The 22,390-nt window shown below is 44.2% G+C and overlaps 2 protein-coding genes across 3 annotated transcripts in view; one reads left to right on the top strand and one right to left on the bottom strand.

Moving 5' to 3' along the window:
- The window catches only part of EXOSC1 (exosome component 1), a 132,655-nt gene extending 131,726 nt beyond the window's left edge, over nt 1-929 (bottom strand). Inside the window, exon 1 of the mRNA XM_086922629.1 lies at nt 745-929. Coding sequence (XP_086778755.1) covers nt 745-772 — 28 coding nt within the window. The 5' untranslated portion in view covers nt 773-929. The remainder of the gene's footprint in view (nt 1-744) is intronic.
- A 1,236-nt stretch (nt 930-2,165) lies between these two features.
- Nucleotides 2,166-22,390, top strand: part of ZDHHC16 (zDHHC palmitoyltransferase 16) — a 231,428-nt gene continuing 211,203 nt past the window's right edge. The window contains exon 1 of one of the 2 annotated variants that reach the window (XM_086922628.1): nt 2,166-2,315. The gene's annotated coding sequence lies outside the window, so the exon portion shown is untranslated. The remainder of the gene's footprint in view (nt 2,316-22,390) is intronic. The other variant, XM_086922626.1, reaches the window with a different exon arrangement.

The raw sequence follows: 22,390 nt of genomic DNA, 5'->3' as shown, positions 1-22,390 counted from the left end.
TACAAAATTGTACAAATTCATTCCATCTCTCATTAACATCTCAGTTTGACCTTTCTCAAGTAGGTGCAGGGGCGAGAGATAAAATAGTATGATGGGGTTGGGCGACAGGAAAGTACAACTTGTGAATTTCTAGTTGATTTGAGTTTTGTGCTGTAGCCACTAGTGACAACCCCATCAACCCTAACTTCGTTTTAACTTTATATTTTTTCCTAGAAAAATAAAAAAACATATTTCGTGAGAGAGAGAACACGCTAAAGGGTCCCAATGAAAAACCTTCAACGTCAGTGTTATGTCGCGGGAAACTCAAGATCAAAGCTAAAAAAAAGTTATTTTACCTTCCTTCTGTAAAAACAACTCCACTCAAATTGTAGTTAATGGGGAAATTAAATCCCCTCCTTTTTGTGCAAATCTTAATTTTACGAATCTATAAATGTGGGGTGGGTGCTTCCGTCCCAAGAAACGTTCGTCTTTCGTACGTTGTAAATCAAGCTCAAATGGCAAGGAAGTATGCGAGGCAACCAAGTGAGGCTTGTAGCGAAGGTGAATATGTTATTCAATAAAACGCGGTGTACTGATGACCACCACACGTGTTTTTGCTGACAGCGCCACATCGTTGGGAACCATTCGAAAGCTTGGATCTAAAGGCACATCATGACCTGGCCGCGAAGCCACCTCCTGCACTACTCGTTACCAGATTAACTTCGAGCCCAACTTGATGGACAATTTAGTAAGAAACATTCTTACCAGGTATACAGTACCGTGCAGGAGCCATGACCACAAACCGCTCTGCTGGTCCCAAACACTCTAACGAGCATAAACCAACGTGATTGGCTCTGTCACACAACCACTTTGTAAATGGATGAATACCAAAGCAACACTCTAGCTAAAACGTCACATAACCTGCTAGACTCACATACTTTGGGATGTGTGGCACCTTACATGGTGGCGGCCATTTTATAATAGAGTACCTACGTATTATTCTGAGGAAAGGGAGTGAATGATGCAGTTTTTCATTAAAAACTCGATAAAAAAAATCATCGTTTTCACCTTAATAAAATGTACACTTTACTTATAGGCCTTAATGTAAGCTTTTATAGCTTTAAATCATAGTGTTTTCATTGGCGTGTTCCTGTACGTCGATCTTAAGGAACACATCTATGTTGGTCAGTTTGAAAATGCCTGGCTGAGTCTTGGATGACCTCTGAACAGAGCTAAGCGTTGCCTACACCAGGACAGACCCACCCAGTTAATTTGTGTTGGCTCTAGATGTTTTTGTTTCTAACCCCGGCATCCAAAAAGTCACTTGAAAGTACCAGGAAACAACCGCGTAACGCATGCGTGTAAGGTTTCCCTGGCAGACCAATGAATATCCGACAAAATAATGACAGTCATTAATAATCTTCCTCCAGTAAATATTACATAATAATACCACTCATGTAAACCAGTTAGCCCTTTTCGTTCACTGCCTGCTGCGTGCAAAAATAATGAACAAACTCGTACTGGTAAGTAGTCAAGTCAAAAATCACTTTATTCGATTAAATAAAAATCATAAAAGTATGCTATACAAGTACATAAAACATCATACAAAACTTTAAAAATACTGTACATTTTAAAATTCATTAACAGTGCATATATGACCCAGTGCACAGGAATTTCATTGTTATATTTAAATAATTCATGAACCCGTTTTTAAGAGTATATGAAAGATGGAGCAGAGCTTGGAAGTTAATTCATACTACCAGGTATGGACATACATTTACATTAACTCCATCTAGGCTCATATGAGATCTCTTCCGTCTAGCACGAATAGAAGCAATCAAAAAAATGGTAAGTAATTAAATACCGTAAAAGGACAAGCTATCTAACACAACACTGCCAGTAGAAAAGGAGCAGTTATAAAATACTTGTCATATTCAGATGTATACTAAAACTGGCAGTTTATAATTCTTTAAATATTGAGCACAACTGTTAGTCGGGTGCATTCATTGCAGACTTATGAATGTATACATTACATTTTCTAAAACGTTTTATAGTTTAACTAGTCCCCCCCCCCCCCCAAATAATTAGTCTACTTATTGTGGACTCCGCTTCTCTAAGTAGTTGTTCTCTTCAAAGATGGCCGCCTCCCTGGCAAGGGTGTCAGTGCATATTCCATTTGACACTATTTGTAGTCCTTCTTCCTTGAGGTTAAGCCGTAGCCGGCTCTTACTGAAGGCGAGAGGTAATGGCTTTTATGGGTACCCCATACCCGGTGTATGTGGGTACAGCAGGCGGTTCGGAGGTTGGAAACATGTGAGGAACAGTCTGCAGCTGAGGTAGGCTTGTGTCAAACCTGGGTCCTTAAATTGCTCCGCCCAGTCAAAGATATAAGGGTTTAACGGGTATTCATTGGTGCTGCAATTGGATTAATATACCCATTATCCATTTGGCGTCAAATGAGGACGAATGTAGGATGGTCACCAAAGAAAGGTTGTATATTTTATAGGAACATGTGAGCGAATTAAAGAAGACCTTCTAGTCGAAGTTCTGGGAGTGCCTTTAGTTTTAGTAACATCCTTTTTGCTGGAGATTTGTTTGGTTTCGTTGGTCGCAGTAATGTAATTTCGTTGGTGAGAACACTTCATTATTTCCACTTTAATACAGTTTTAGTGCATTTTTGCAAATGCAAATTACAAATATCAAGTGCAAATCCCATTGCTTTCACGTGGAACCATATAGAACACAGGAATCACCTATATTCATGGTTGTAGTGCGGAAGGTCACAATATCTTTGCCAGTCAATGAGTCACACAACTGAGCATATCTTTCACAAGGAGGATTCCAGGGATTCATCTCCAAAATCTGCCCCCATGGTGCATGTTTCAGTCCCATTTATCAGTAATTGATCAAAAAAGGAATGGCTTTTGTTTAGGGCGTTTTATGTAGGTTCAGTTTGCAAATCAGGCAGTGTCAGTTTTGGGATATCAATGCATTTTAGCAGTGCTTCTCAAACATTTTATAATCACAAACTTTTGCAACCCATCTAACATTAATAGACCGGAGACTGGCAATTAAAAAAATATAATAACAGCATTTGTTTGTAAAAGTCACAACCTTGATCATTCCATTTGATTTAGAACTGTTGCCAAGGTATTGATCTGCCCATAAAAGTGGCAGATGGTGTACTGCACTCAATCCTGGAGCTGGGACACATATCAGCTGTGGGTGCTGGCTTGTGGCATCTATTCTCTAAAACCACGAGGCTTATGAAAAGTCTTCGTGTTGATACCAGTGATTTTAACTAAATTGAGGCACCCCTTCTGCAGCAGAGTATGGTGAAAGGTTCATACCCATTTTTGTGTTATAACGAGGTTCAGTAGTGCATTTTAGAATTAATAAATATATATATATATATATATCAGTTTTATATAGTGCGAACACAGCCAAAGGGCACTGGAGTACTTTACATGACCACCAGATTACACTACACAATGTCAGATTCCTTTTTTTATGATCACAGAAGATTCCACACGCTTCCTGGATCCGGGTTTGTTCCAGGGCGTTCTACTATCTTCGTACACTGTGCATTGACATCTAACCCCCTAAAGAAGAGCCAAGCTAGGCTCGAAATGCATCGGGGTCAATATGCACTGTATAGAAGGATGATGTCTACAGTTGATATTCTGTGATTTGTGTTACACTTGTGCAACCAATAATCAAATTGGAATAGCACGATTCTTCTGTTTGGATAAATGAATATTTGGAATAAATAGATGGGGTTGTTTGTCACGGTTCCAGCGTTGACTGAGCCGCAGCACCATCAGCAAAGGGCCGGGCTTAGCTCCGCCTGTTCCCCGGCCGGGCTTGGCTCCGCCGGGTCCCTCCCACCACCAGTGACGCCCTGTGCAGCGCCAGGAGGCGCATAAAGGCAGTGTCGGTCTCTCGTCCCGCGGGAACGCGCCGGGACAAGGGCGGGGCTGTCTGCAGCCGTCAGAGGCCAGAGGAGGCCGGGCTGGGCCACGGACTTTGGGACTTTTAAGAACCGTGAGTGTTAATTGTTGAGTGTGTTTTACCGGTTGCTAATTGAGTCGGTCTGTCATGGCTAAACTGCGTTCCTCAAAGACTCCTTCTTTGTCTGGGCCACTAGATAACTATATGGTAAAAGTGGTGAGCAAGATCAATACAGCACGCCGCATGTCTCTAGGCCGATTCAGCCCGCCTGCTTCACCTACAAATGGTTCAGTACTAACAGAGTTCTGTGATCTAGCTCCAGGGGGCACTCCAAGCACTCAAACAGTTGTGGATATAGACACATCTGTCAGCCTAGCACCTACTGCGGCGTTACTAGATAACTCCCTGTCTTCCACTACTCAACCTTTACCAATCTCGCCCCCGGAACCCTCTCCGGTACCCCCACAGGCACGAAGGAAAGTGAGAGCCTGTTGAGGGTCACAAAATAAACGAGGAGGGTACAAGAGAGTCAAGAAGGTGGCCATCACACCGGACGATGAAGGGGGAGTCCTCCCTGATAGTCCAAATGAGGGGGGTACGATTAAATTGAATAGTGATCAACTCGACTCCCTGATCAACATGTTTGTATTGAAAATGGAGACTATGCTCAGACCATTGGCAGACAGAGTTGAACAGGTTACAAAAGAGGTATCCAGACTGCAGTTCTCAGTAAAGGGTTGGGGACAAAATGGATCAGGTCTCAAAGGAGGTTTCTAGGTTGGGTGTTCTCCTATCTGCACATTTGTCATCATCCAAAGCAGATAGGAACACTAACACGGGCACTGCCGTAAATGAGGGGGCCACAAGCTCTTGCAGTGGGGGTCACAATGCAACAAACATAGTGCCAGCCGTAACACCTGCACTGCCCCCAGGTAATCAACCTATTCCTCCTCCCATTCTGAAGGTTAATTCGGTCCCTACTGTTGCAGTAAATAATTTAGGGTTGAGGGAAGGCAAGCAAAGACCCCTAGTTAATCTACCACCAGATTGCGCTCCATATATAGTAGTGCTAACAAATGTCCCTGGGGTAGACTCACGGTTAAATGACGCAAGGGGGGAAACAATGGATTCCTTGAACTATAAAGTATTGGCATGGCTGAGTAAATACTGTGGTTTTCCTGTTACATTTCGAAATGACATTATATCGACACGCAGAGTGGGCCGGATAGGCAACTCTAGAAAAACGACCAAGGGGGACTGCATCATTGTAAACTTTAGGCACCCACAGCATGTAGCCACTGTTCTGCTGAGGGCGGCCTCCTTACCAATTATAGATGATTTTATATGTGCGCGCCCCCTTGGGTTTTTCTACAATCATCTTAGTAACCTCTCTAAACCCCATGTTGTTCAACAAAATCCATTAACATCTCCTTTTATGCAGGGCACTGGCCTGTGTGCCCATCCTGGTTATCAAAATTCTTTGTCATCGGACTCTTATTGTTATACTTTGTGTAGGCCAAATTTTCAAGCTGAACAAATTCTTCCACTCTGTAATCGGTTTGCGCCTTTAGCATCTTTGGAGGAAAATGACTGACTGGTAAACAACTCAAGGCTTAATCCACAGTCCTGCAGAAATATGACCTGGAACATTGCCGGGATTAGGGGCAAAGGTGAAAAGGAAATATGGATTGACTTTTTGAAATCTTTTGACATCTTGGCATTTCAGGAGACTTGGGACATATCGAACAGCTTTTCCTTAGATGGTTATAGACATTTTTCTATTCCGGCCACAACTAGCGTGGCAGGTAGATCAAAAGGAGGTTTACTAAGCTTGTTCAAACTTGATTTAAAAGGAGTGTTAACCCAGCTTGATTCAGGTTGTCAAAATTGTTTAATTGTTGAACTGAATTCCCCCGATTCATCAAATATTTTGTTTATTAATTTTTATAATGCAAATGCTAATGAAAGTACCAGACATAACCTGGATTACCTTGATAATTTTTTGTCGGTTTACAGAACTAAAGTAAATTGTTTTGAGATAATTCTCTTAGGTGATTTTAATATTCACCCCTGTAATCAGCCTTGTGCCAACTCAGTAGAAGAGGGTCCGCCCTGTTCTACAGGTACGCACTTTAAACATTCAAAAAGAGGGGAGGCACTTGAGGATTTCTTGGCCGTGTGGAATCTGTATGAATCTGGATGCGGTGAGGGTGAAAATAGGGTCCCTACTTTTAAAGGATCTGGTGATGGCACAATTATTGAATTTATTTTTATGTCCTGTTACATATTACGTAAAGTGGTAAGGTATAAAACAGTGGTTTCAGTCTTTAGTGACCATAACCCAGTCGTGGTGGAGGTATTGTCCAGGGATTTCTTAACCATGAAATTATTGTTACATAAGGGTGGCCAAAATGTAATCCCTATAGACCAAGGCCGTAGGTTAAAGTGGTCGAATATTAATCCTGAAATTATTGTAAAGGACGTTCTGGCTAGGGCGGAGGATGACGTAGCTATCTGTCTTGGCTCGGGGGCACTAAGTACTCAAGTAGTTGTGGCGTTCGATAACATATGCAAACAGATCAACCAAAGTTTAACTGGGGCAAAAGGGCCCCCCAAACATCATGTAAAGAGATGGTTTGATCATTCGTGCTCAAAGGCCCATGCTGATTTACTTAGGGCCTTGAAGACTAGTCCAAAAGACCGCGCCCCAATAGCTAAGTTAAGAGTATGTTATAAAAATACTATGCAAACTAGGAAGAACGAGCTAAAAGAAAAGGCCTGGTTAAAGCTACTTGATCCCGAGACATTAAAAAATAGTAGTCAGTTCTGGGAAGTAGTAAACCAGCCACTTTTCTCAAATGAGGAAAATCGCCCCCTTGAGTCTAATATTCCTGATGATGCATGGATCAAACATTTTGGGAATATATACGCTAACACTGCCCATCAGGACCCATTAAATGACACCACCTATAGAAAAGAGGGTTCTTGTGTTACCTTCGATGTGCAAGAAGTGGAAAGGGCGATAGATCAGACCTTGATAAACAAGGCACCTGGTCCTGATGGGGTCCCTGCCGATATTTTCAAATATGCCCCAAAACTGTGGTCGAAGATCCTATGCAAGGTTTTTAATGCACTAAATCATGATAATATCCCACCATCTTGGAAAGAATCCATTATCGTCCCAGTCTTTAAAAAGGGTAACAGGGTAGACCCAGCCTGTTACCGACCAATTTCTGTAATAGACTCGTCTGTTAAAATTTTGGGGCGGGTCATTTTGCACAAATTGCAGGAGTGGCTTGACGATCAAGGGATATTGTCAAACGCGCAATATGGAATTCAGATCCAAAAGCGGTACTTTGGATCAGTGCCTTAATTTACAATTGCTGGTGGATAAATATACCAAAAAAAAAAATGTAAAAATGTACATGTATTTATATAGCGCAAATCACTGACCGAGGTCGGTATCTAAGCGCTTGCTTAGGGAACCCGTCCTGGTATTCCCCTGTGAGATAACCCCAGCAGGGTATCCACATGGTGAAAGCCAGGCATCCCGCCGCGAGGGGCCGTTGGATGGGTCACTATACCTGGAGTTCATGGGCCTGTCCTCGGCCTTCGACCTTGTAAATCGTACTAAACTCTGGCTGATCCTAATTGATTTAGGTCTTGACCCTGCCCTGGTAAACCTTTTAGCTGATCTACATTCTGGTCTTTTGGCCTCTGTCAGGGTGAACGCAGAGGGGCGTTGTTCTAGTCATTTAAATCAGAAAGGGGGGTCAGGCAGGGGTGTATCATGGTCCCACTTCTGTTTACAGTTTATATAAACGCCCTTGAACCCGTGCTTAGGGAGGCCGTGTCTGATATACCGCATATAGGGGAACTTGGCATACCGGTTCTTCTGTATGCGGACGACGCTGTCCTTCTAGCGCGGACCGGTGACAGCCTTCAACGTTTGTTGGACGCTTTTGGCCTTTTTATGACCTCCCTGGACCTTAAAATAAATGTAAAGAAATCTCAAATCATGATTATGGGAAGGGGCAAAAGAAAGACAAACCTGAAAACGTTCTTCTGCTGTGAGGAGGAACTTAGCAGAGTCCCTACATTCCCGTACCTGGGGATTACCTTCGAGGAAAAGGGGAATTGGGGACCGCAGATTAAAAACAGAAATGCGGCCTTTGCTAGAACCTCCTCCGCAATCATGGGTTTTAGTAGAAAACTGGGGGCTAGGCCCATAAAGGCTTTGCTGAACATTTATAAAGCGAAATGTTTGACGGTAGCCACATATGGGTGCTCACTATGGGGGTACAGTGCAATAGACTGTCTACAAGTCACTGAAAATAAATTTATGAGAACTATTTTATCAGTGCCACAGTCTACCCCATCTTATACGATTCACTCAGAGCTAGGGGCTGGTTTTATTACAGACGCAATAAGAGTGGCCCCCTTAATATCCTGGTTGAAGACTTGGTTGAATGATGAACTCTCTCTGAATCATGTCATTATTAAAGATTGCCTCTCATTAGACAATGTAAATAAAATTAAGTGGTTATCTTATGTCAAACATTGGTTTTACAAATTAGGGAGACCTGAGCTCATTTTCTCACCTGACAAAATAACTCGCAAGGACATAGCACTAATAAAGGGGGATATGTTACAAATACTGATGTTAAACAGAGAGGTAGTTGAGCTTAGAAAACCCACTGTAAGGGCCAACCTTATTGTTGCTAATCCCCCCAGGACCTGAACTTTACCTTGTTTTAGTTAATTGTTCTTACCACAGGTTTCCTTTAACACGTTTTCGTTTTAATATGATCCACTTGAACTTAAGTCCCTTTTCTGAATGGAGTAGTCCTGAACAGGCACCACTGTGTTCCTGCGATAATTTTTCGACGCAGGACACAATGCATTTTTTTATGTTTTGTGGTCATTACACGGTAATCAGGACTAAGTTTCTTGTTCCTATCCTGAAGGAGGCAGGGTTTTTTCAAGTTAAGCCCGCTCTCCTATATCTGCAATTACTTAACAGCCCCAGGATCATTTTCCATGTTGCCAGCTATTTGGTGGGTGCTGTTAGGGTTAGGAACAAGAGAATGATAAATTGTAAGTGATTGTATTTTTATAAAGTTGGACTTTCTGCATTGTATATATTGGTATTTTAATAGAGTAATGTAATATGGCAGCTATATTTATTGTAAAATGATTTAACAATTTTATGAAATTTGTGGGATATTTTTAAATATATGAATTGTAATTGTTTTTACAGTGTCTTTGATTGTGTAGTATGCTTCACCGTCTTTTTATAATATTGAATTATCAAAATAAAGTATTTTGACTGACTGACTGAGCACAGAAGTTTAAGCGATTGGCCCCAAATCAAGGGATATTGAGACAACTTTTGCCCATAGACATGCAATTTAGCTGCAATGTTAATGTGTCTTCTGCACAACAATACCTGTGTCCTGGAAGTCTCAGGTTCAAATCCTAGTGAGATAGTTCAGTGGGTTTATGCAGTTGTTGTAGGAATACTGGTGTAATATGCAACTAAGTGACAATTTCTGATGCTGAAAAATATTCAGTCAGTTACGTGCTAGCCACAAACCTCTGCACATGTTTTAAATTATTATTATGAATGTATATATTCACACACACGTGTTACGCAGTGCTTATTATTAAGTGAAGAAAGACATGATGCTACATACCCTCTCCCTCTAGTTCGCCTGGTATAATCTTTCACGTTTTTGTTTTGTAAATCCTTTCAGAAACAATAATAGTTGGTGGCGGTTTTCACTGTATCAAGTAAAAGCATAATACCGAAAAACAGTTGTATATAACTATTACTTTTATTCTAGCCTAGTATTTCTTCAGACCCCTTATCTAAAGGTAGCTCTCTAAAGGTAGCTCAGCCACATCGCTGAGCAGGATGACGTTAGAAACCATGATCACATTTTTTTTCAGGTGGGATTTAAACCCAGTGTATGACATAAAATTTCAATTTCTCTTTTCCTCTGCAGTGGGGTTGGGAAGGGTGGGGTGGTGGTTGGATATGTTTGCATTTCACACATAATTTGGATGAAAGATTTTTCTAAATCTTTCCTGATGCTGTCACACATGTTTGCTAAAATGTGATGTAGTGTCTGTAGAAACTGTAACTCATTTATTCTGTCCCATTCACCACCGCTATTTAGTCCACAGTGTCAGCATAACGAAGGTAATTTTTTTAAACGGTAGAACCTGGCTCCTTCCTAAGTACATGCATGGATTTTCTTGACATTTTGCATAGCTAAAGAGGAAGTAAATGAGAACGGTAAAGAGAGGAGGAAGAAGTGTGTGTGAGGCATTCTATTCTATTCTATTCTAAGGTTTTGGTAAAGCGCAAACAGCTGCCCCAGCGAAGAGGCGTCCCGGCGCTAAGAAGAATCACAGAATCCCACCTAAGCTGGGAAGGAGGGAGAAAGGTGAACTAAACAGAGGGGAACAGGAGGGTCTTAATAGCCTTTCGGAAAGTGGGGAGGCTTTCTAGGGAACGGATATTAGGAGGCAGAGCATTCCAAAGCTTAGGTCCTAAGACCCTAAAGGAGCGGCCTCCAATGCGGCAAAGCTTTGTGCGGGGAACGTTCAGGAGGTACTGGTTGGAGGAACGCAGATCACGTCGTGGAACGTAAGGAGTGAGGAGATTTTGTAGGAGAGTAGGACTTCCCAGTTTAAAGATTTTGAAAGTCATGATGAGGGCTTTGAATTGAATTCTGGAGTCAACGGGTAGCCAATGTAGTTTGCGGATGGTAGCTCTGGCTGAGCATCTGCGGGGAAGGCCGACTAAAGCTCTTGCCGCCGCATTTTGCACGCGTTGCAGTCTTGCTATTTCTCCTTTGTTGGCGCCTAGGAGGAGGACATTGGCGTAGTCCAAGCGAGAAAGGATTGTCGCTTGGATGATAAGCTGGCGGACCTTCGCGTCGAAAAAACCAAGTATAGGGCTGAGACTCCTCAATAGACCAACACAAGTGGCGGCCACTTTCTTGGTGTGAGTCTGATAACTGAGTGATGCGTCCATCCAGACTCCTAGATTTTTTACTAGAGACTTAGGGGGGGGAATGGGGCCTAGGGATGACGGCCACCAGTGCTCATTCCAATGGCTGGTGTTTTTGCCAAGGAGCAGCACTTCCGTTTTTCCCGCGTTAAGCTGTTAATAGTTATCCGTCATCCATTGGGCCACTGCCGCAAGGCCATCCCTGAATCTGGAGGCCGAGATGGAGGGGCTTTCCGTGAGGGTGATGGCCAGCTGGGTGTCGTCGGCATACGACACCAGCGTCAGACCCCACTCTTTGGCCACTGCTGCAAGTGGCTGCACGTAAAGGTTAAAGAGGGAGGGGCTCAACGCGGAGCCCTGAGGGACTCCCTGTGCAATGGGGCGGGGTTTGGATAAAAATGGAGGAGCTGACACCCGGAAGGATCTGTCCTCTAGGAAGGAGCGGAACCATGTCAAAGCAAGGCCAGAAACTCCAGTCATCTCCAGACGCTTAAGAAGGATGTCGTGGGATACCGTGTAAAAGGCTGCGCTGAGGTCGAGAAGGATCAGCGCAGCACTTTGACCGGAATCTAAGATCGTCCGGAGATATTCGGAAGTAGCCAGGAGGGCAGACTCCGTACTGTGGCCCGGTCTGAACCCATTTTGGGATGGGTCCAGGATGTTATTGAGGTCCATATGTTGGGACAGGACACTGTTTACGTGGGCCTCTGCAATTTTGGACAGCCATGGGAGCAGAGATATCGGTCGGAAGTTTTCCGGCTTAGATGGATCTAGGGTGGGTTTTTTGATAATGGGTGAAACCCACACTTGTTTCCAGGCTATCGGAACATTATCAGAGGAGAAGGAGAGGTTGAGTATGGCAGCCATGGGAGGCAAGAAGAAATCGAGCGAGTCCATGAAGTGAGTAGGGCTCATAGGATCCGCAGGGGAGCCTGATTTCACCTTTCCGCACAGTTTAGTAAGGTCGTCAGGAGAAATATCAGGGATTTGAGTTAGAGGTGAAATTGATGGGATTGATAGGGTTGAGGGGGTGCTGAGAGAATGTTTTGTAAATATTTTGAACTTTCTCTATAAAGTACGTGGCGAGTTCCTCACATTGTTGCGCAGACGAAATATTGGGGGAAGGTGACCTAGTGCTCTGAAGTTCTTGAACTAGTTTGAAAACTATTTTAGCAGGGTTGGGACTCGAATTGATTTTGTCTGCGTAGAAAGCTGCGCGTGCCGTGCGGATAGCTTTATGGTACAATTTTTGTTTTGATATATAGTTGGTTTTGTCCCCACTGTTGAATTCTCTTCTCCAGAGACGCTCGGCTTTTTTACATTCCTTGCGCATGGATTTAAGGGTGCCATTGTACCAAGGGTTGGAAAGTGAGGTGCGCCCTTTGGACCATTTAGCTGGAATGAGCGCGTCTAGACCTCCCGTAATCCAGTCATTAAAGGCGCTATAGGTCGTATTGATGTTTTGGTTGGCCCCCCGATGGAATTCACCAAGGGTGGCGTGGAAGTCAACGGTGGATAGTTTGTGCCTTGGTCTTTTAAGGCGGCGGGTTGGTTCAATTTTATGCGCTTGACCATTGACTAGGATAGTCAGTTTAATGAGATAGTGGTCCGTCCATCCCATTGGTATAGGCATCTCTGTTGTGTCCTCCTGGATGTTGGTAAAAACCGGGTCTAGAGTATGTCCGGCTAAATGAGTTGGGGCCTGAATAAGGGAATTAAGTTGTAGGGCAGAAAGATCTGCTGAAGATTTTTAATAGTGGAGTCGCTAGACAGATCAAAGTGAAGGTTGAGGTCACCTAGAATGGTGAAATTAGCAGATTTGGTCACTAGTGTGTTTGCTACCTCAAGAAGGGCTTCGATAAACATGGAGGCAGATCCAGGTGGGCGGTAGATGTAAAGGCCAGACAAGGCAAAGTGTGGGCTAGTTGTAATTTTAAAGCGGGCACATTCACAGCCAGGAAGATCTTCTTTGGTGAATGAGCAAGAGAATTGCTTTTTGTAAATTACCGTGATGCCACCGCCTCTCACGTCACGATTTAAAGTTGACATGTTGTAGTCTTCTGGGAGCGTGAGGTTGGAAATGGCAGACGTGCCGTTCCGTAGCCAGGTTTCACAGAGGAAAAGAATGTCAGGGTTCTCATCAAGTATGAGGGAGTTAACCTCAAGATGATGTTTGATGAGCGACCTGACATTGAGTTGAAGAATCGTGAGGGGTGAAGTTGTAGGTAAGTATCGTTTTTCTTGAGTGCGACGAGGGCTAGCAGCGGTAAAATGGCAGGAATTACATTGGAGGCTCGTGTGGCCAAGAATATCTGTAATGTCAACACATCTCTGCCCAGGGTTTAAGGCAAGGAGGCGTTCTCTATCGTAATGAAGGGGTACCTGAGGCAGAGTTCGACCAGGGGGACTGGCGAAAGGCGATGTCGTGGCGATGACGGGTGCAGACGGGCTTGCCTTAGGCGTGCCTTCGGCGCGCAGACGGCGCGCCCGCTGCGCTCGTCCGCTGCGCCTACGGTACAAGCACATGTTAAAGAAGGAGTGCTAGTGGCCTGGGGGTGTGGCCTCACAGTGGGCGTGGCCTTGCGGCTCCCCGGCGGGAAATGTTTGTTTGCAAGGGTCCACGACCAGCGTTTACTCGGCTGTGTGGTGCGCTAGAGGACAGAGTCCTGAAGTTACAAACAAGTGAGTGCTTTTAAAATCAGCAAAAGTGACAGATAATTTTTAAAAATACAACAGGGAAACTCCCGGCTTCCGCCTCAGGAGGATTCGTGCTTCTAACTGAAGGCGCAGAGATCGGCGCTTTTGAGCAGATTGGGGGGGGGGCGTGGCCTCAGAGTGGGCGTGGCCTCGTGGCTCCCCGGCGGGAAATGTTTGTTTGCAAGGGTCCGCGACCAGCGTTTACTCGGCTGTACAGTGCGCTAGAAGACAGTCCTGAAGTTACAAACAAGTGAGTACTTTTAAAATCAGCAAAAGTGACAGATAATTTTTAAAAATACAACAGGGAAACTCCCGGCTAACGCCTCAGGAGGATTCGTGCTTCTAACTGCAGGCGCAGAGATTGGCGCTTTTGAGCAGATTGGGGGGGGGCGTGGCCTCAGAGTGGGCGTGGCCTCGCGGCTCCCCGGCGGGAAATGTTAGTTTGCAAGGGTCCGCGACCAGCGTTTACTCGGCTGTTTTTGGTGGAACATTCTGGATTTTTTGGGCAGATTGGTAAAAGCAAGTCTACCTAAATACTTCTCGAAGGATATTTTTGGAAATGTAGTTAAGGATATTAGTAAAGCAGGATTTAAAGGACACATTATATGATCGCTTGAGTGCACAGTTATTTACATCAAAGGAAAGAACCTAAGTTCTAGCACTGTAACTCCTTCTGGTAACCCGTATCTGCATGTTAGAGGTGTAATTTGCTTGTCAGTAATTGCCTAGGTTCCCATTGTTCTCCCTCTTTTTTGATTTTCTCTGTGACTTCTCACAAACAAATGTATCTCTCATCTCTCTTGCTCTGTCCCTCTCTCGTTCCTCTGTCTTTAGCTCTCCCTCCCTCTCTTGCTTCCCTCCCTCTCTTGCGCTCTCTCTCACAACCCTACTTCTCTTGAAGCAGTAAACCAGTCCAATTAATTATCATACTGGGATAGAAGGCTGTGAAATGCAAGCAGAAAAGGGGGTTCCACAGTTCGCCCATTGGTATGTCTAAATTCTTACGACCTGCAAAATGCACAGGGGTCAGTGAGAAAAAGTTCAAGTTGGACATGTATTTCAGTGTCACACGAACCTGCCAGGCTGGGAGTTATGCGTTGCTGTCTCTGGCATTGTTGGAAACATATTTTCAGTGCTATTTTCTTTTTATATAGGTTACAAGTGAAACAATCTTAAGTGTGATACCTTCAGCCAGTCCTGGCTTTATAGCCCTGTGCCCTTTGCAGGAAATTTGTAGTTTCAGTTTCAGCATTATAAGCGTAAGTTTAACAATCCCTGCATGGAGGTACTGGTGGCTAAAGAGTCATGAATGGCTACATATGTTATGTCTGAATCTGAGCCCGGCCCCTTGACAGTTATTACTTGGTAATGTTAAATAATATAGAAAATAATCATCCACCAATAGTTAATAATTTTGTGTTGTAAGGAAACAATAAAACATCAATTTTTGAATGCTGTTCTAGGCAAGACCTCTATTCCTCTCAGGGTAAATTAGTTGTAAAGCATGGAATACAACCCACGTCTACGTACAGTTTGCCATAAAAAGTGGACATCCATCATTCTGTCCATGCTCATTTTGCTAATATCCTGCTTAATATTCTTATGTTTTGAGATTTGGACTAGACAGACGCACTGTGCCTTTTCTTTTGGTCTAGGAGCCTGTAGTCTTGGTGTGTTCTGTTGCTGGGACTGTTTAATTCACATTTGCATTTCAGGCTGCTAATCATGACAGTCATGACCAAAATCTATGCAACCCATTACATAGATGCTTGTAAAAACTCTACCTAGATGATCTATTAGAGGCAAATTGTACACTTAACAACTTGAAGACGACTTGGCTGCTTTAAACTGGATCAAAAGGAGACTATTGTAGAAGGGGTTGCTTATGATGTGGAAATGTACCCCTTTTTTTAGGGGTACACTGGTGCAGGGTCACCCTTTTGTCCACTGGTTCAAAAACCAACAAAGTAGAGATCAACACTGAAGTAGGAATAAATAACAAGTTTATTAATCACTCATGAGTGGGACCACGTCCACACAGCACTCTCAAGTGCTGGAGGAGGTAGTACACTGAAGTCATAAAACACAGGTATTTTATACAGGCTTTCTGCTCCGTAAGCATGTGAACAGAAATGGAAAGAACCGTTTTAGAAATAGTTATCAGCAAACAAGGGCAGATAACAACTACATGGTCAGTGAAGTGGGAGGGGGAGCAGGTGTGCTTATGGCAGCAGAAATTATTGACAGACAACAGATGTACTGGCAGGTACAAACTCTCAGCAGGCACATTGCTTTTAGCTGAGTCAGGAAGTTAACTAAAATAGATAGCACAGGCAGAAAAAGACGAGCAGCAGAGGACGGGAGAATTACGAAGGAAAGGAAATGGACACCACAGCCAAAATGGCTGCTGCTTATGCCAAATAAAATACTACACGTTTTCCACAATTAGACTATTTTTATAGCTTTACTCTTTCACCCCTTAATTGGTGATTGATCAAAAGTACGAGAGGAGAGTTAGAACCTCATAAGACTCGACTTGCAGAATGTTCATGATGATGGCCAAGATTGTATAGAAAACAAACATGTAGTATGTCAACCAGAAGTAATTGATATATACACAATTGTAATGTTTTAAAGCTCATAAGAGTGATCACATTTCAGTATAGTTAACTGAGTAGATGTGAATGATCAAATACGACATAATGATATTTAGTGAAGTAATGAGGTTATTTTAATATTGTTCTGTGGACACTGGTGATGTACTCAATTTATTGCTGCTGGTATCTTCTCAGTCGTTCCTAGTGTTTTAATATTCACTATCAGCTATGTTCTTTCATTTTACACTCTTGTATGGTAATGGAATAGTTTGTTTATGGATATTTGCATGATTAATGTCCAGTTTTATAATAAACTGAAATGGATGTTGATTACATGTACATACGAATCAAACAATCCTTGGAATTTTAGGTTCATATTCTGAAGAGTCTAAGGAGGCTATTATTATGTTAGGCGGAATCATTTCTGCCCAACACCAACTTGGTCATTGGACCGACCGACACCCAGTCGGCGGTCCCAGCCACCTCATTAGGATGTGACCAAACACTGTTCGGTCGTGTTCCTATATTTCACTATGGGAGCATGTATTACAGCTGTAAACCGGCCATAATGCATGCTCCCATAGTGAAATGGGAGGTGCGGTTCATCCTTGCACCACGTGGCAGGCACCTCAAGTTGCAGGGATATACTGGTGAGCACCCTAGGTGCCCCTTCAGCCTTCAACCGGAGGCCTTGCACCAAAGGGGGCCCTGCTGTGGGCCCCCAGACAAGCTTTCCAAGCAGACCGCATGAAAACCATGTCGGAAACCGTGATCGTAATCTCAGGGGCGGAAAGACCCGCCTTTGAGATTACTTGCTGCCTTCTGACTGGCGGACAGGCTCTCCGAGCCCGTCGGAAGCCAGCCGAAAAGACCAGCAGGTTTACTTTCTGACCTCCTCCAACATAATGAGGCGGTCAGAAAGTAAACCGACCTACCCATTACGATGCGGGGTCGGGAGCCTTTGCGGGCTGTGTCGTAATTGGCCCCTAACTGTTTTTACCAAATGTGGCCCTGGTAAAAGAGCCTTATGATTGGAATAATTGACTAAAGACCCTAGGAAGGAAAGAGCTAGATGAACCCACGACTGAGGCGTTACCGTGGATATATTTTATGTAAGAACCAAGACAGCTACATTTTAAACTGTCTTCTGGCCAAATGTGTTTTAAATTCTATGTTTCCACTGTGCATCTGCTATAAGCATCCTTTTCCAACAAGAATGCACTGTATATCATAGTATGTATGTTACAGGTTTACTTTTTTGGATTCTTATCAGTCCTTAGAACTGTTATAGAACGTTTAGCAGTATTTTACAATCTAACTAACTTCTTCAACAAGTATTGACAAAGCCAGTAGTCCTGACCTTAGCAAATGGGTATTAATTGCTTTGCAAGCATATGCTGTAACGTGCTTGTCTCACATGTCAAATGAAATCAGCGTAACTACAATGTACTGCTTTACATCATTGTAATTTAGATGACATTGCTTGAGACCAGGAAGTAACTAAGTTCTACATTTTTACACTCTTGTCCAAAAAGTATAATCATTAGTTCTTAGAAAGTAAGCGAAATCAAAGAAAATCCAGCGTGTTAGCTTACTTTGTTACAGTGCAGTTTGTGCTCACCCTAAGCTGCTACACAAGGGCGATGAATCCTTAAATATGTTTTAATGCAGTGTAATGCTGCAGTTGTAGAATGTGGCTCTATTTTCACCTTAAACTGTTGAGAAATACTAAACAGTTCAAGATGAAGAATTCTTTTGGCTATCTGACGGCCATTAAGATGTCTTTCTGGGCACTTAGAAGGTGTAACTGCATTACCATTATTATTTTAAACTGGTATTAGTAAGGTAAACTCTTGAGAATAGGAATCTTGTTCTCTATAAAAAAATACGTTTAAAAAGGATGAGCTCCTTTTGCGTTTCTAGTGACTGTTGAGCTACTTTTTCGTGATGTTGCACACTGGGAGAGAGGAAGCGACATCTAGGTAGCAGTATTTGGGGATCTGCTGGTCCCCCCCCAAAAAAAAAAATATATATATATATATATATCTCCTGCTCCTGGGTCTACCCACAAACAAGGAAACACTCGAACAGCTGCAAAGGTATGACCCTTAACCTTTATTCACTGGTACGGATTGCACTCGCACACAGACAGGATAGCAGTACCTTCATCACGCCTACTCAAGCGTCAACTCAAGTCGAGCCTCTGAAGACGAGCGTAGGCTCAGAAACGCATCAGGCTTTCAATCGAGACATGAGAAGCTGCAGACTGGGATGCAGTGATGTCCTTTACCCGCTTAAATAAGGGCAGCTGGATGAGTGCATTCCTTACCTGTGGGTACCTTGGAGCTTTCATTTATACGCGGCAGCCCAGCCGCGAAGGTATGCACCCCCCCGCTCAAAAACCACAGGGGGTCATGGGCCGGAAGTCGCCGAGCCTACTGTGAAGCAGCAGCCAGGGATCAATGGACATCTGCATCCCGGGGCCCATCCAGGGCTGTGAAATGGCAGAACACGCACCCATACAGGGAAGAGACACGGACTATAAGTCCCACAAATCAGTGCGAGTGGGAGTGTCAAAGCGTCAACTCAAGTCGAGCCTCTGAAGACGAGCGTAGGCTCAGAAACGCGTCAGGCTTTCAATCGAGACATGAGAAGCTGCAGACTGGGATGCAGTGATGTCCTTTACCCGCTTAAATAAGGGCAGCTGGATGAGTGCATTCCTTACCTGTGGGTACCTTGGAGCTTTCATTTACACGCGGCAGCCCAGCCGCGAAGGTATGCACCCCCCGCTCAAAAACCACAGGGGGTCATGGGCCGGAAGTCGCCGAGCCTACTGTGAAGCAGCAGCCAGGGATCAATGGACATCTGCATCCCGGGGCCCATCCAGGGCTGTGAAATGGCAGAACACGCACCCATACAGGGAAGAGACACGGACTATAAGTCCCACAAAGCAGTGCGAGTGGGAGTGTCAAAGCGTCAACTCAAGTCGAGCCTCTGAAGACGAGCGTAGGCTCAGAAACGCGTCAGGCTTTCAATCGAGACATGAGAAGCTGCAGACTGGGATGCAGTGATGTCCTTTACCCGCTTAAATAAGGGCAGCTGGATGAGTGCATTCCTTACCTGTGGGTACCTTGGAGCTTTCATATATATATATATATATATATATATATATATATATATATATATATATATATATATATATATATATATATATATATATATATATATATATATATATATATATATAATCCTTTCTGACCAGCATTTTTAGCACAATTACTATCTATGGCACCCTTTGAATGGGTTTCTATAGTTTAAAATCCATTTGCTCGCAGTTCACCATACTAAGTGCCTCATGTATAATTTTGGACTAAATGGGGTGCTAAAAGTCCTCAGCATAAGTATTGTGGCACGTCATTGATTAGATTTGTACCAGAAATAGATTTTTGGATTAAAAATGGAGCATAACATTTTTTTTTCAATGGATTTGTGCACATTTTTACCAAGCTATTAGTACTCCTTTTTTCTGCATCTTTATCATTGCTGATAAAAGGGCTGGGCAAGATGTACAAAGATTTTAGCAGGTCACTCGGCTGCTGTACGTGAAATCGCAGGCATTTAGACCATAAAAAATCTGTGTGCAATGCATAAAATCCATTCTTGCTGAATCACAAATAGTAGGAGTGAGAAAAAGCTGTCCTTCTCTGATAAATGGTCATTCTGGATAAGCAGTTGAATTTTTGACAAACACTTATTTCATTGTCATCTCCTATGCAAATGTATGAGTGCAGACTGGAGCTCTACTGCTGGACTTTGGGCATACGAATTGAGGGGCCACCTTCATACTTTTTGTATGATGCCCGGTGGAGCTACCTCGCTAGCTATGGGGGAGATTGACTTTGGGCTCCCTCCTTTGACTATCACCAACCCCGCCGGACTTCGGGCTAACGCGCCCGCGTCTCTCCTGACCTTACCTTCCCCCAACTCTCCCCCCTCTCCGCTCCTACTCTTTCCAGCTTCTGTCCTCTGCCCTCACATGCCCTTGTCCTTTGTCCCCACCCTGTTTTTCTGTGAACCTCTTCCCTCGCCACTTGAGACTGATCTATTTTGTCTGATGCCCGCTGGAGCTACCTGGTTTAGCTGCTTGGTCGTCACCTACCTAGTCGGTCTTTAGACAGACTTCTTTTCGTCTCTCCTTATTGTCTCTTCCCTAGCTCCTATCCTCTCTCCCCTAAATCTCTCCCCTTGCCTGCTACTCTGCCTACCCCCCTGTCCTTTGTGCCCTTTGACTAAGCAATCCTCCTCTTGTTGGGGAAAGATCCAATATTTATACTCTGGAGTCTCAGCGAACCCGCTGAGTGAGTCCACTGCGCCAAGGGAGCCACTCACACTTGAGGTATGGTATGGCACCCCTTGCCAAAGCACACCCTCTCCCCTTTTTAGGTCTCGCCCTGGCGAAAGCGCGCAAAGTGCGTTCTCGCCGCTAGACCTATAGCCGTCAGCTTAGCTTACAACGAGGCAAGAGGAGATGAGATGTGCACGCGCAGCCTGTCGGATCAGGTCGCGCGCTCGTTCACCATCTCCTGTCTCCTTTAGCCTCCAACACACACAGGCACACCTCCCCCTGCTTTCGCACACGCACACACACAGAGACACACACACACAAGCGCACCTACATGCGCGCACACACACACGAGCGCACACATACAGAGACACACACCACACTTTCTCCCCCCCGCCACCTCCACACACACACACAAGCACACACACGCACACATACAGAGACACCCCGTCCCCCCCTACAACTAACCCCACTCACCGCATCGGCGCCATTCCGGACTCTGCAGCCTCCGCGGGGCACTCCTTCGGGCATGGGAGCCCCGCGTCACCACTGCTCCTCTCTGTGTCAGCCACTCAGTGGGCGCGGGCTTCAGAAGACGGAAGTCCCGCCCCACAACAGGTTTCTGTTTCGCTCACGTCTTGTTTTTCTCTGAGACGTAGCTTGCAGTGTTGCCAGCTTCGCACGATCATAACCGATTCCCGGGGATGAGTAGCTACACTATTTGACCATCTTTACATGATGAAAATCAAGTTTTATTTCTAGAAACTGAGTCCATGAATGAATGATTGATGGGCACTTTTATACGCCACCATCAACTCTCTGGTGCTTTCTAGTGTGGAAGCCTGCTTGTTTACGTTTCCTTTTGAATTTTACACAGACTTCTTTTCCCTAGTAACATGGAGAGGAGTTTACAAGTTAGTGTCTTTTCAGTCAACACAGACCTGGTATTGAATGAACGTTGTTGACAGCCTCGAGGTCAGACATGGAAATGGCGTTGTTTACATAGTCCACCTGTGCATTGCATCGATTATGCTCCAGGGATTTGGAGGTTTGTTTTGCTCGCGCCTTCCGGAGGAGGGAGGATGGGGGTGGAGTTCGCAGAACGTTGTCTGCTCTGGCACCTAATAGAATCGAGTGCTGCATGCCACACGTAAAGTGAGGACTTAATGTGTGGTGTATGCAGGTGTAAAAAAGAAAACAAGTTGGTGTGCTGCTAAGTAGGCCATTGTAAGTGACTTGTGGGGAACTGTCATACTACTTAACCACCAACATTTGTTCTCCCTTTCTGTTTACATCTCGGACCACGCAGTCAGCATATTTCCACAGAGAAGGAACCAATTTCAATTTTTTTGGAGTAATTTTCGTGTAAGATGTCTATTGCTGGTCTGGGCTCATGGTAGATTACAAACCAAGATTTTATTCAAAGGGAGTGATTGCTAGACATCTGCAGACGGTATACGACTCCCCCTAATGGTTCGCTGGGTCAGGCGAAACCTAAAAAAATGACCGTGGCCTCCTTCCCATATTTATCTGTGCAAGAAACATTTCGCTAGGTATGTCCGTGGCTGCTCCCATCTCCCACATGCTGGTCGCTCCTCCCTCTCTTTTTGGACAGTGCATCAGTTTTTCATCTCTTAAGTAAGCACGAGGTGGAAGGGAAACAATATATACAATAGCATTCCTGGGTAATAGGCTGTGGGGCAGTACAGTCAATAACGGGGAAATAGGTCAAGAGCGTTGGATTGTGGAACAAAAGACTGGTTGTCAACTAGATGGATCAGTGGGGCAGTAGAGAGGAGAAGA

Source organism: Lissotriton vulgaris, chromosome 5 (assembly GCF_964263255.1).
Source record: "Lissotriton vulgaris chromosome 5, aLisVul1.2, whole genome shotgun sequence".
Lineage (NCBI taxonomy): Eukaryota > Metazoa > Chordata > Amphibia > Caudata > Salamandridae > Lissotriton > Lissotriton vulgaris.
This window is presented reverse-complemented; position numbering and strand designations above follow the sequence as displayed.